General features: G+C 37.6%; 1 protein-coding gene across 1 annotated transcript in view; it reads right to left on the bottom strand.

Annotated features, from left to right (window-relative positions):
• Positions 1-15,220, bottom strand: part of LOC132557939 (cilia- and flagella-associated protein 54-like) — a 49,967-nt gene that overhangs the window by 21,466 nt on the left and 13,281 nt on the right. Inside the window, 28 exon segments of the mRNA XM_060222467.1 lie at positions 767-922; positions 1,412-1,675; positions 2,242-2,442; positions 2,633-2,699; positions 2,939-3,112; positions 3,273-3,360; positions 3,479-3,664; positions 3,916-4,068; positions 4,230-4,480; positions 4,855-5,084; positions 5,348-5,584; positions 5,958-6,139; positions 6,278-6,504; positions 6,620-6,717; positions 6,837-6,941; positions 7,273-7,338; positions 8,006-8,234; positions 8,421-8,547; positions 8,742-9,156; positions 9,464-9,586; positions 10,144-10,299; positions 10,459-10,606; positions 10,876-11,018; positions 11,109-11,384; positions 11,854-12,036; positions 12,722-12,883; positions 13,048-13,356; positions 14,807-14,893. Coding sequence (XP_060078450.1) covers positions 767-922; positions 1,412-1,675; positions 2,242-2,442; positions 2,633-2,699; positions 2,939-3,112; positions 3,273-3,360; positions 3,479-3,664; positions 3,916-4,068; positions 4,230-4,480; positions 4,855-5,084; positions 5,348-5,584; positions 5,958-6,139; positions 6,278-6,504; positions 6,620-6,717; positions 6,837-6,941; positions 7,273-7,338; positions 8,006-8,234; positions 8,421-8,547; positions 8,742-9,156; positions 9,464-9,586; positions 10,144-10,299; positions 10,459-10,606; positions 10,876-11,018; positions 11,109-11,384; positions 11,854-12,036; positions 12,722-12,883; positions 13,048-13,356; positions 14,807-14,893 — 5,043 coding nt within the window.

Below are 15,220 nucleotides of genomic sequence, written 5' to 3'. Positions count from 1 at the left end.
ATATGGATGGAAACATGGCCGCTGATAAATGTTAAAAAGAGACAACAATATGATATACTACTTACACTCTAGAGCATACATGTCATGTGATACAATATAATCTACTGAATATTACAGTATTACATATATACAAATACAACAAACATGTGATACAATAGGTTAAATACCAGGTCACACAATAGCTATCATGTGATAACACACAAAACATTATAGATAAGATATCACAACATTTTTACTGTTTTAATTGATCTTTTATCAAAGTTACTAAAATTCTAGCAGACAATACCCAAAATAAATACATGTTATTCGATTTCACATCTACACATCTTGTTGACTATTTTATTTCTATATATGACAACACTTCTTGCAACAACTACTTATATCTGCCACATTCTAACACACAATCTACATTCATCACACAATCAGACATTCTACATAATGACAGCATACATTATCTCCCCTTTGTGCCTGAGAAGTAATGATGCTAATTAAACAAACAAACATTGAAAAAATAAAAACAAAAAACAGCAAACAAAAACAAAATCAAAAACAATTAAGGACCAAACTTGTTTGATGTATGAATGATATTACAGACATTACTAGTCCTAAAGAAAGGATTTTTTTTGACGAAAATTTTCAAAAGAGTTTCCTAGAAAGAGTTAAAATGAATGAAATACAGCTGGAATTAAGAAATAAAAAAGAAATTTTATATTCACAATGTTAGCACTAAGATATAAGATGTGATGGTGTTACATTGACAGTATACTTACAACACATCCTCTATGACAGGGATAACAGGAATACTCTCCCCTAGGGACACGAAGAAATGGGCCTGAACCAGCGCTAGGTGACAGGTCATGTGGGGGCCATACAGTGTGGCCAAACTGGAGGGCAATCGTTTGTCCAGGAGGTTTTCCAGCAGCTGTGGGAAATGTACAGGAGTTATCTCACAATGGCGATGTATAACATCACAAATATCTCACTAGTAACAGTGTTATTATCATCACATAATGAAGTGCAGTTCTACAGAAATGTACAAAGTGAAGTAAATATATCACAAGAAGCACCACAGATACAAAACATGTCCAAATTATTATATAAACCTATTGCCTTTTTAAACTGGTGTATAATAATTAAGTTTCCTTGGAGGAGGTAGGGGAGGTGAATATTTTCGTTGAATTTTAGATAACCCTTAATTGCAAATTTATATGGCCATGAAATGATTAATTTAAGGTGAATTTATTGGAGTATAGTAGGGAATTTCCTAAGCAAGATTTCTCCACAAAATCAAGTACCATAACCATAAAAATTGGAGCATGACAAAAAATAAATTACATCACAGACCGATTAATCAAATATCATAAACTGAAAAGCAGTATCCTAATCTCTTTATTGTTGGACCATAGCTTACCTTCATGTTGACTGGGTCTGTGATTGGCTTGGCTGTGTTAAACATAGCAGATTTCATCTTGGACTCGACCTGACGGAAGTTGCTATCCCCCGTATGTGGGAGTCGCTCTCCATGTAGGAGTCGCTGAAGGGTGATCATCGCCTCAGTGAAGAGTGACATGTCTGTTAGGATCCGTACCTTCAAGATACGGCCATCCACACAACGTTGGAGGTCGCGGCAGACAAAGGTGGTGAAGTGGAGGTATAGGGTCAGCAGAGGCAGCACCTGTAAGACAAAGGTACCAGAAGAGAGATTAAGAGACTGATAATATTAAAGACTGGCCATAGATCACAACTGAGAGACAACAAGAACATCAGATGTTGGTGGCATTATATGTAATCTCTCCCACAGTGCATTGCAATACCTCTGTAAACCGCTCACACTATTTCAAGATTTTTGAAAAAGTCTTTGTGTTTAATGGGGGTAGTTCATCCTGTATCTGTTTTGTTATTTGTATTATCATTTTGCAAACAGATCTCAAAATCCCAAATCTAACAGTCTACAGCTGTGTCCTTTCGTTGGTGTTGTCAGGGATGCTGCCATAGTTTTGCATTACGTCAAACTTTGATCTTGACTTTAAAGTCAATTATCGGTAGTCCGTTAGCTGTTTACAGAGGTGTATTGTGACAGTTAAGAAAGGACAACTCTGGTAGAGACTGATCATGTACCATCAAAATTTGTTAAAAGAGTATCAATATATATCAAAAATATAAGAAAAGAGAAGTCATAAAAGTTCTTAGAATAGTTCGTAATTTTCATTTTGCAGAATAATGATTAAAAATGAGTCTTACAAAAAGATTGTGTCTGCCTCTTGCTAGTTCCTCGGATGTCCAGCGAAGCGAAGAAACCAAGGTACGTCCATCCATGCGGAACTTGTCTGACAGGAGATCAATGCCTGGAACAAGGTTTGTGACCTCACAACCCTCTCCAACCTCGTACATGGCATAGTCACGATCAGCAGTGGGATGGGGTAGAGATGATCGGAACAGAGCCTGAGGGAAAATGATAGGTCAATGTCTCTTACAATGTTAACAGTTTTTATTGTCTAGGAAGTTTTCATTTACATAAATCTATGTGACCTCAAAAATCTTTGTTGTAATTGAATCTTTACAAGTTACAAAACGTTTGAGTTGTATGAATATAAAAGATGTCCCCAATATTTAAGACAAACTGTAGTGATACCTTGAAGAAGTACCCAGACAGGAAGCAGCACTCCATACGTAGACCTAGGTCCTGTGTCAGGATATATCTGTAGAGATGTAAGACAGTAACTATCACACATATATTACAGCAATACACACAGACCAATTAGGTCCTGTGTCTGTACACCTGTACACAGGCAAACCATTAATTATCAAACCCGTATTCTGATTAGGTTTGTCTGTGTTAGCATGTATTAAAAGAATTTCAACTGAAAAAATAGACAGTACAAACTCATCACTTTGTTTTAACTAATGTTTTGTGTATTCATGATGAGGTTGTACTTACTGAGCAATCTTTGAGGCAAGGACTCCTCCAAGAACACAGCCCCACAATCCACAGTGCTGCAGCATATCTGAACTGATATCAGTGCTCTTATCAAAGAGCTTACGCCAGGTGTGTAAAGCGTCTGATGTGTTGAGGGTGTAGTCAAGAGACTCGGCCCACCACTGGTATGCCATCCTGTAAAAAAAATCACCAATACATAGTAAGGACTGTAATCAGAGGGGATATGTGGGCTAAACAAACCTATATGTATCACCAACTACACAGAAACACAGACTTACAGACAGAATCACTGTCAAACATAAGTCAGTGATAGTCAACAGCTTACTGAACATACCTGATGTTGGAGGAGTGGTACTGCAGATTACCCAGCTCATGCATTGCCTGAGCTGCTAGTCCACGCTGGTTCTTGGCTATCAACATTTCTGGAAAAAAATATATATAACTGTGGTATCAAAACTAGAACAATGAAAAATGGCACAAAATAGTGGTATATACTTAGGTACATCTTTCCATATAGTTCTAATGGAGATCAAACCTTACCTATGGTCTTTTCGTATGAGGAGATGACAGTACCCAGCTGTGAGCGAGGCATGCATGATGTCTGGACATCATCAATATGTAGGTACTCCTCGCGACTGATGTCCAGGGGCATGGTTGGTTGTGGGCGCGCGGTGTTGGGGGTAAACTCCACCTTGGACACTTGGCGACTCAATGGTAAGTCGCTTGCTGTTAAGGAATATACAGGTGTGTAAGTGTATGGAGTCGACAGGTAGAGATGAAGTATTAAACTGTACCATGGATGTATTATAATTGTCATCACATTGATTGACAAGGACTTAAAAAGTTGATGAATATCACAATAATTCAGTGTTATGAACCATTGACGTTGTAAGGTATTAGGAGAAGACATGTACGAAGATAAGATGACATACACCTCACCTATAAAAGGTAGGACATTTAATAGACGTAATACTCACAGTTCTGTTGACCAGCCAGATAGAGAACTAGGAGGCGTCGGCTGTGTTGCAGTGCGTGACAGGTGTACTGAGACTTATCAAAAACAGTTCTCAGCACAGACAGACTGTGGGGGACATCCAGTGGTACAGATACATTTCTCTTAGCATCCTCACCTGTAACATCATACAGACACACTATAAAATTTTCTGCAAACTAACACTAGTTAGTGGATGGTTTTAACAGACCCATGCAAGGCTATTCAGATTAATAGAAGGAAAAAATATTGATACGTTAACATATTCTAAACAGTCATGATTTAAATTTAGAGTATTACTTGTGTAGGCGCCGTGGCCAAGGGGGTCGATCTGTGCTCCAGGCTGTATGTTGGAAGACTGAAGCTTGTCACTGCTGATCACCAACTGACTATGGAGGTACTTCTTGGCTGTGATAACACCATTTACTCTCTGCATGAGAAGTTTGATATGTGACTGAGGAGGTACCTCTCCACCCAGCTCATATATCTGATCCTCCAGTTGTCTCTGAGCCTGAACCAGTAGTGGTACGATCTGCTCTGCATATCGGTCACTGTCAAATCACACATTGTATTTATTTTAATTTCAAACTTCCCAATCTTCTGATCTGCTATATGTCAAAAACTTACAAATTGTAGAAATTTTGTTTTCCTACCAAATAGGTCAATATCTGTATAAAATTGCACGATGCTTGAACTGATAATATGAAAATTTAGACCTTACTAAAAACCAATACCATATCAATATGATGGTACATATGATAACCATAGGGTTTAATATTCCAAAGTTAAAAATTCATATTTCTCCATATTTTGGCTTTCATTAAAGTATACTTTATCAATTTGTTTTCATAAAAAATTTATCATGAACAAAAACGATTAGAAACAGAAAATTGATTATGCAACATCAAACGGAGGCAATACTAACTTTGACAGAGCACTGAATCGCAGAGCTATGTCCACCAGCTTTTCCCATTTCTGTTCGTAGTACAACAGCTCCATGACCCTCATCACTAGCCGACGCACCCAGCGTATATCACTGATACTCAAGTTGTCAAGAGGATTTTCAAACTTTAAGTTGGCTCCTCCCTTCTCGTCCTTCGCCTCTCCTGTCCAGGACTCAAACAACTCTCCAAGTTTACGGTTTTTCTTTCTCTCCTATTACACACAGTAACAATCATGAGATAACTCTTTATACAGAGGACGTATCTTCATCCTATAATACCTTAACTTACCATTGAAACAAACATGGAAAATGTCCTATCTGTAACTAGATGTAAAAGTCTTTCTTGGAGACAGTTAAAAAAAACAACCCATTACAAATGTCTGCTACCTTGGATTTCCAGAATTTAGCGATAATTTAGCTTCTAAAAACAGAGTGCTCAACATAACATAACATAACAGCATAAGTTTTTATATACCTTATTAGCATGGGCCTCAAGATCCAGCTGGAACTGAGCAAGCATGTCAAGGACACAGTCTGCTGCCATGTAAAATGGCCTCCATACCAGACCCCGCAGCTGGTCGATGGACAGTAAACCATCATCGACATTGGCATTAGGTGAGAAAGCTCTCAAGAGGGCGGTATGGGCACAATTCCATAGTGACCGACAGGCATTCTGTAACAATGTCCAGTGCTGTCCCCTATGGGCCAAATTCTGAAAAATAAAAATTAACTCGTCAGTCTGTGTCAGCATTTAATGAAATTTTCTTTTAGTTGTTCATGGACAAGTGCTTTCATGGAGGAAAACAGTAGCGCATGGCCCTCCTTAAGTAAGTGAAGGTCAGTATGAGGGCTCTCACTTTACAACCTCTGTACTTATTATTATGAGGGCCTCAACACAAAGTCTACACTTTCTATGGCAAAAGTCAGAGTCAGGTCCTATTCTTTACAAAGTCTGTACTTATTATGGCTACCTGAAGTAAGTATAAAGGTCATAGTGAAGGCCTCATCTTACTGTACTTTTAAGGCCCTACTGAAGTAGGCAAAGGCCCTATTGTGGGCCTAAACTTTACATGTCATGTACTTACTATGGCCCTCCTGAAGTAGGTGAAGGTCCTATTAAGGGCCTCCTCTGTATCCTTGGATGACAACATAATATTTTCCATAGGTTTAGGTGGAGCCTTGGGCATGTTGCTGACATCAGATCGGTATGTACGGGGTGTGTCCTCTGGCTCTGGGGGCACAAAGTACAGTGGGGGAGGGGCACTGCCTGCAACAGTCCAAAGTTAAAGCAATGTAATTATGTATAGTCACCAAAACTTCCTGCAAAACAATAATAAACCCTAATTACTTAAGACAGATCATAGAGTCTTTTCAGAATCATTCCTACATATAACCAGACAATTACCTGTTGCCATTGCTGCAGCGATCTCTATGCCAGTAGCTGTAGTTCTCGGACGTGTCTCCTGCTCATAACCAGCTTCCATATTGTCCATGTCCATCTCATCTGATCCCTGGCCATTGTACCGCTGGCGTTTACCGTCTCCATTCTTCCTGGAAGGTCCTCCCTCCCAGCCAACAACCAGGGTCCCTGCAGTTTCATATGTAAACCACTCCTGGTCGAGGAAATTCGTCCTGTAATGGTACATGGTGTTAATGGTGAGTGGTATATTCATAGGACAAATTTATTCCATCAAGTTATCAAAATTCATAACAAAACTAATGATTGATTGACAGTTGGTCAACGTACTTGTACATGGTACTGCTAGAGGTGCCCAGAACCTTGTCTCGAGTCTCTAACTTCTGTAGGAATGAGGAAAAATGACTCAATCCCTGGATCAGGGTCAGCTGTAAAAAACAACAGACAATTACATATCATGCTTTCTTTAAAGCTATACAACTTAGTAATTTGAAACTTGTAGTTTTTTAACATTCTTAATTAATTTTCTATCCTTTATTTTATTTACCTGACATCTCCATGGCAACTCATCTATGCAGAGTTTGCGAAGACGACGACGTCTCAACCACTGTCTGAACATGTCAGGAAGGTGAGCAGTGAACTTCTCTATTGCCTACAAAACATGGCACTAACAAATTATTACATGATAAAAATTCCCAAAACTCATAAAAAATTCCAAGAGAGTCTGACAGATTGCATCAAAAATATATCTTAACAATGAAAAGTTACCAAAGGTGAAGACAAAGTTTTAAATCATTGTGAACATTTTACATATTAAATTTCCATATCTTTCATACAAAAGTTGAACTGAATCATCCTTCATCCATTTTGTCATTGCTTGAGTTGTACAACATACTATCTAAAATATTTGGTTGCTAAGAATCATTTTCAAAAACATCTAAATGTTTATTTCGATGTCAGAACAAAAGATAACAACTACATACCCTGAGTTCTGCTTCTTCTTGGGCTTGTCTCGCACTTTCAGACATGTTGGCATTAACAAGAAGAGGCTGAAAGTAAAATCTGACAAAGTTAAAAGGACAAAGAAGATGACATCTTTACACCTTTCCCAGTATCACCACTCCTTCATAAACCTTCCACTTTTGCTGACCCAAATATGAACCCTTTAACCTTACATCCTGTCTCAGATGCCTTAATCTGTATTAATCTTATCTCACTTCTATTGTTCATAATCTTTTCTCCCTATCATTACCACATCTAGTTGACTTTTGACCTTCTCCAATTGCAAATGGTACATTTTTGTATATGCCTTCTGTCATTGACCTTTTTCTTAATTTTTTATAACCTACACACAATGTTTCGCAACGTTAATGTATATCCTGGATTTTTCCCTGTTTTACCCCATTGTACTGAACTTTTCCCCAGTTTTACTGTTATCACCTTTTTGTAACCTTTGCTTAATAACATTTTCGATGTTGTAGGAGGTATTTTCCCTTTTCCTAAGATTTGCACCATGACTTTTTCCCCTAATGTTGTATCTAACAGGTTTTTGCCTTGTGACCTTTTTTCCATTAAATTTGTCTGTTCCTGACCTTTGCCCTATGACTTCCCCTCTATTGTTAATGTTTCTGCTTATTCTAGACCTTTGCTCTATATAGTTGACACACATTTCCTTTCACTGATCTATCGTAAACTATGCATGTTTATGATAATGACCTTGTACTGGCGCCGACGTTTGGGTCGAGGAGTGGCCTTCGAGGGCGACTTGCTTGGCGTTGCCTTGGACATCTGTCCCGGAATCTTAGGTACAGTCATATCTTTCTCCTTGTTGTACTCAACTACAGCTGCGTGGAAGCGCTTTGGATCATCTCCTGTCACCGTGACAACTCCTGCCCCAGGTTGTTTACCCAGGAATGGCTTCATACCAATGATCTGCTCATTACGTCTGTCAAAATAAACATCAAGACATCAAATTGGATATCCAAACTGTTGTTGGATACCTTGGCCATTTGAATTAATGTCCCAAACTTTCCTTTATTTTTCTTCTTTTGATTTACTTGACAAGTAGTTCTGACTACAAGAATCACTATGTATTATCACAGTAACTTATTACATATTACATAATAAGTACCTGGTAAGCCAATTAGCTGTCTCATCACACCAGTCTGCGGCCTGCTGGGACATTCCCTCAGCAAGGGCTTTCTGAGCTACCTGGACAAAGAACTCCAGGTAACGATGACGTCGTTTGAACTTGGCCACTACAAACACAACATGTTGAAAAGTTAAACACTACCACCAAAAAATCAAACCGCAAGTACAGTGCAGATGTTACTCGTAAAATATTAATGAAACACATTTTAAAACAGATACCTTAATGAGAGTTCAAACACTTTAAACTACAAATCATTGTGATTTCAAAGAAACAGAAAACTGCAATTGAATATGTATGTACCTTCGCGATAAGCCAGTTTACTTGGCAGATAAGCAATGTAAGCATGGAGGATGCTTGGGTCCTCATAGCCTGTCAACTCATGATCATATTGTGCCTGTTTAGACAGACTCAGCATGTGAGCCTCCAGGGCCTTCAGCTCCTCATTGATGGGTCCGTCCCCATCCTCCTTTGTCCCCTGACCTCCAGGTCCCAATTTCTTGGCACGCCGTTTCTTCAGCATTTGTAGTGGCGCTGAGTCCGAGTCAGTCACATCAATGGAAGTGTCAACACGTTCACTTGCTGCGGTTGTTGTCCCATCACCATGGGATTTTCCATCTTTCTTAGGGGGCTCCTCAAATGTCTCCAAGGCCAGAAGCTTACGACCAGACTCGTTCAAAGAGTTTGCTAGCTGTTTCTGTCCCCAAGACCTCAGAACCTAAAATAATTACACAATATTACAGACAGGGTGTTTAATTACAGCATTATCTCAGAACCTGCACATAATTCATCATTTTATTTCAGAACACAGAGGTAGTGAATACTTTTTTATGAATCCAAGAGATTTGTGACTTTTTATTTTTGAGAACCTATAAGTATTGAAAGTTTTCATTGAATAAAGAGCTTAGAGTTATGAAGCTTTTTCATAAAGCATATATACAGTTATTTAGAGAGTCCTAAACATCTATCACCAAATTTGACTGCATGAATTTGACAAAATACAGGGATTGTGTGTTGCTGTGTACCTTGGCCATGTGATATGTAATACAAGCAGTCATGTGGTGCAGACTGTCAGCGATGCTCTGCTGACGTTTCTGTCTCAGACCAGAGGGAATCTCCTGAAGCACGACATGGCAACGCTGAAGAACCTGCAGGTGTAGGTGTACATAAATTACAAATCCAAAATGTAAATGTGTTGTACATAAGTTACAAATCTAAAATGTAGATATGGTATTTTGTTATCAATAGCAAAATACTTAGGTGTGTTGGTATTTCTACACAAAATTATCATGCTGTATCCAAATATAAAATATAACAAAAGAGAACAAAGTTGAGATTTCCATGCCTAGCATATATCTACATTGTAAACAGATCACCATAACTATTTTTAAGGTATGTCTGGACCATTGTTATTTAAAATGTTTGTACAAATGAAATGAGTTTTTAACCAATAAGAAGTGTCAAAAATAGGACCATGATATTTAATTTCATGTGTTACAAACACACTCATTTTGCCAAAATATGCAAGAACATTGACTGTTTTTTGAGAGGGTTGTTAACACTGAAAAGAAAACTCTGATTCTACTTTTCATTTCTAGGGTATTAATGACAAGAAAAAATAAAGATATAAAACTGTATGTTAAGCTGTTTAAACTAGTTTCCTTTGTCTCTCTAATTTTCATAGAAAAGATGATGATGTTTATACCTGTATAACAGCAGTGGAAGGTATCTTGTAAAAGATAAGTGGAGCCAGAAGGCCATACACTTGAACCACAGCTTGGAGAGCCAGGTTAGCTTCATTCAGCCAGCCTGCTAGTTCTATAGCTACTAACATCCTCTCACACTCCGCGAGACGCTTCATCTATAGTAACAGAGAGGCAGACAGTAAGAAACGATTGTGGAAAGGTTTATTTTGCATCAAATAATTTATGTGTTTATCATAATTTTAACATTTCAAGTTGATTAACTTTGATTGATCTTTGATTAACTTTGTAAAATGCTGTTGGGAGATTATACATACCTGTCCCTTGAAAAGCGGTCCCTTGTCACAGAGGACGTCACAGAAAAGTTTACCATCTCTGACACTCATATCAACGCCAATAAATATACTAGTGAGGAACTGGCGCAGTAATACCGGGGATGACAGGGAGACCACCTTCTGGTTCAACCTACAGACAAAATAAACAGTGAGTTATATCTCAACGTACAATACAGAAGCTTAAAGTAAAGAGAGAGATGACTTTCTGGTTCAGCCTGGAGACAAAATAAAAGGGAAAATATCACATCATATGATACAATCATTTACCGTACAGAGACAGACAACCTGTTAGACAAAATAAATCGGGATATATTTCCGTTTTACAATAGGACACACATACAGTGCAGAAAGACAGAGAGCAAAAATTTAACAGAATTTGCATGGTAGAAAACTACTTACTTCATCAAGGTCAATCGGAAATCCTGTTCTGACTGTGTCATGTAGGTGACACTCTGAGGGGCAGGAGGTTCTGCTATAAAGTGTTTCCATAGGACATCACAGGCTTGTCTGGCAATGTCATAACATCCAACCTGGTATGCTATCTGTAACAGTATCAGGTGTCATATATAGTACAGAAAAATAAGGATAATTCTCAAAAATACAAGCATATCAATGATATTCTGGTAATTTACCTGGCTGAGGAAGCCCCAGGTCATTAGCACAGGAAGTGGATGAGAGGCCAGGATAGGCTTTGTACTCTGTCCAATGGATTCACCAATCAGTTTTCCCTCTCTATTGTAAGCAGCCACAGCAAATAGGTAGCGACAATTGGGAATGAGTCCTGAAACTCTCAGCTCACTACGATCACCAGGCACCTGTTCTCCAGTGCCAGGTAGGAAGTAATCATTAAGCCTTACTCTCACGTTACTTCCTTCTGCTGATCTCGCAAATATCCTGTACCATGAAATCTGTCAAGAAAATGTAAAATTTGTGAAAGATGTTGATGATGTCACCTTGTCAAAACATACATAGAAAAAAATAATGCAGGTCCTTGTGTTGAGTTGGGAACTATAGAAATGAAAAAAATGGAAGAACCAAATGAAAAGTGCTGTCTTTAGCATTCAAAGGTTAATCTATTTCAAAAATGTAATTTGATGATGCCAAAATTGAAGAGATACGACATGTAATGCAAGTGGACAAAATGACACATTTCGACTGTACAGCCTGTGGAACTTGGTTTGTTGGTTGTTAGGTACATATATTTGTGCCTATCTATAGTTGTGTTGAAAGTTGATTGTTAGCTATTCCATGTAATCCATAATATTTACCGAAAGGTCCATTTAATATCTACCTTATGGGCTTCTGTTGAGATATGGGTAACAACGTATGACTTTGGAATGTTGTAAAAGTACTGAACACATTTGATATAACACTGACCTTTTGTCCATCTGCTGGTACAAACGGGGCAGGCTTGAAGACCATCATGGTATCTGTGCGACACAGGAGGATGGGTGGAGCTGGGATCTTAGTGGGCACCACATCCTCCTCATACATTTGTGTGTTTTCTGTGAAGATACGCCTCTCCTCTGTCTGGGCTTTCTGTATAGCCTTCAATGCATCCTAGAACAAATGGACAGATACTTTGATCTCAAATAGGATACTGTATGTGTATTTAAATCAACACAATCTTATTTCAAAGCACAAGGAGGGTTAGACTTATTAATGCTGTCTTAAATTTGTGAAAGAACAGTGAGAATAAATTTCAAATAAGTGGTAATATGTTTTTCTGATAAACCTTATAGTTTTCAGGTGTCGTTTCACAGTGATGGTCATATTATCACGGCGCCATGTTTATTATGAAACATGCTATACCGTACAGGTGGCCATTCTAACTGACCAATAGTGTACTGTATGCATTAAACATTGAATTCTTGTATGTGTTGTATCTTTATGCCAAATGACAAGACAGAGAAATTTTAGTATTGTACTTGTTTAAGCGAAATGACTTAATCATGAAGGCTGAAAAATAACTACACATACAGTAGTAGATATACCACACTTATACCACACAGGCAAACACAGGTTGCCAGTTTAAACCCTAATTTTTCATTCTAAGCTTTCAGTTAATAAAAAAAACCTCCTTTGCCAATTTAGAAGTTTATAAAAAGAAAATAATTTTGATGTCTGAAACACCTCCTTAGCTTGTGGTAAAACTACAACCCATGTTTGGTTTAGGAGTAAGACTTTTGACAAGAAGAACATCATTTAATATAAAGGCCTTGCTAAATAAACATATATGTGTTACCTCCATAAGTGATTTCTGTGTGTTTGTAGTAACATTGTCCCCACTCAACAGTAGTGCCCTCTGCATGAAGAGCAGTGCCTTAGATAGCTGGTTTTTGTTACAGTGGCTCAACAGCTCTTTGTATCCATCAACGTCCAACAGACCCATGTTCGGCTCACTCACCTACAAAACAGCAAAATCATATAAAGTCCAGCTCACTCATCTACAAAACTATAGTAATCATAAATTACAGCATTTGTGTAACTACAGAGCTTTCTAACACAATCAGCATACTTTCAATGTCTTTTTCAGATATATTGTATGAAGTTTGTGGATTCATGCTTTACTAGTACACTCACCAGTTTGGGATCAGCCTTGCGCTTGAAAGGACGCTGTATGCTGGTAGCAGGGTCTGGCCCCATGGCGGCCAGTTTAAGACAGACCCTGTGGTACATGAGGATCAGTTCCAAGTGAAGGTCCTTTATGGTGTTCCACACAGCTGTGGAGGAACCTTTAACACTCTCCGGGGGTGGGACCTTGTTAGGGCGGTCCTCTGTTACATTAGTATCTAATGTTGCCCTAGTTGTTTCCCTTTCTGTTATCTTCGTTGTTTCTTTTTCCGAATCAGCTGGGACAAATACTTCATCATTCAGGTCCTAAAACAATCACACATTCTACATTGAAGGTGGAATGGACACAAAGCAGCAGTGCTGTGGTCTACTAAGTATATAATACTCATGTTCATGAATATTATTTGAATTTCAACCTTAACAAAAATTAGCAATATGATTGTCTACACAAAAAGAATAGAAATAGTTTCTCATTGTTAATCCTACTACCTTCAGTTCAAAGCTAAATATTTGAAGAGTGAAACCTCTTCAGTACATCAGTTGAAAAGATGGGCTCAGGTAAAACATAGTCAAATCTAATCTTCTTAGAAATATCTATATATGTACTATTTGAACATATATTATCAAAACTCAACACATTCTTTTAAAAGGAACACAATTTTTGTGAAGTTTAAAAGCACAAGCTGGACTGTTGTCTGTGTGCAGCACTTCAGTACACTATAATCTTTCATGCTTTATTTCAAATTGTAACAAAGTTACGTCACATTGATTTTCTGTGTGTATATATTGTTGTCATAAAACAATTAACACAAACTGCCTGTACATTTAGAAATTAACTCTTTGTTTTGTAGGCTACATTACACAGAAACAAGATATTATTATCATTGATATAATATTTACCAATAAAAATGTTTACTCTTTTATGCAGAAACCCTATTTCCCACATAATTTTGTAGATAAATCAAAACAATACCTAGTTAAATCCTAAATTTGACCTTGGTATATATTTGATCTGACTATTTTCTATAGTATAGGATACGTACACCTAACACCATTGTTGTTAGTTTGTGATACAATATTGTTCAGTTATATTTAACAGAAAAAATTCTCCCTATTTTGAAAAACCGTCACTTTTCTATTGATTTAAAAACCTCACATTCTGACCCAGGTGATGATAAAGTTAGTGACACACTCTAGCCGTTGAGGAAAACAATAACAAAATTCATTATATGTAACACTCTTTGTGACACTACCTTGGTGACAAAAAACAATTCACCAGTGTTAAAGTGACAAACTGGGACAAAACACAAAGTACTAATTGTTATCATGACACACTGGGAATAAGTCACAATGTATTGATATCTATCGTGACAAAGTGGGGACAAAACTTGATGTACCTGTAATGCAGTAACAAACCAGGGACCAAATTAAACATTGCATCTTTGTTATTATGACAAATGGGTGACAAAAACCAGTGTAACAATGTTATTATGACAAAATGAGGACAAAAACCAGTGTACAAATGTTATTGTGACAAATTGGGAACAAAACTTGACCTAACTATATTAAAATAATAAACCAAGGACCAAATTTAATATTGCATCATCATTACTGTAACACATAGAGGACGATGTACTACTGTCACCAAAACAACTTCCTAAGGATAAGTCACATACATTATACCATCGTTACTGTGACAAACAGGGAGAAAACCAGGGACAAACCAGGACACAGTGTGACAAGGCCAGTCACTCACCAGACTACTGCTGTGTAGGTCACTATAGCTCTGATGGACCTCCGACTCCTCTCCCTCCTGGGGAGAGGGTTGGAACTCTTCATCTAGCTGTTACAACACAAAAAACATTGTTCGGGGGCTTAACACTCACCTTCTCAGGCTACATGTGTAACACCATATACATGATGAAACCAGGGGAAATTGGTCTGATTTCCATATACAGTAGTCACCACAAAAAAATGTGACTAGGCAAGGTTAGGAAACACAGAAAAAACAATTTTATCATGAAACAAAAGGTTTTCATGACATTATCACTCTCAAAAAAGCAAACCAAAAGAAAACCTTTTACATATTAAAACAAAAATATTCTTATTTAGATTTCAAACGAAATAAAATGAATATATCTTATTTTCCTTTAATCCAGTGAAAGTTTTC

Source organism: Ylistrum balloti, unplaced genomic scaffold, assembly GCF_031769215.1.
Source record: "Ylistrum balloti isolate Yb309-2 unplaced genomic scaffold, AGI_CSIRO_Ybal_v1 Utg370742, whole genome shotgun sequence".
Lineage (NCBI taxonomy): Eukaryota > Metazoa > Mollusca > Bivalvia > Pectinida > Pectinidae > Ylistrum > Ylistrum balloti.
The sequence above is the reverse complement of the archived record's forward strand: the minus strand, read 5'-3'. Positions and strand labels throughout refer to the sequence as shown.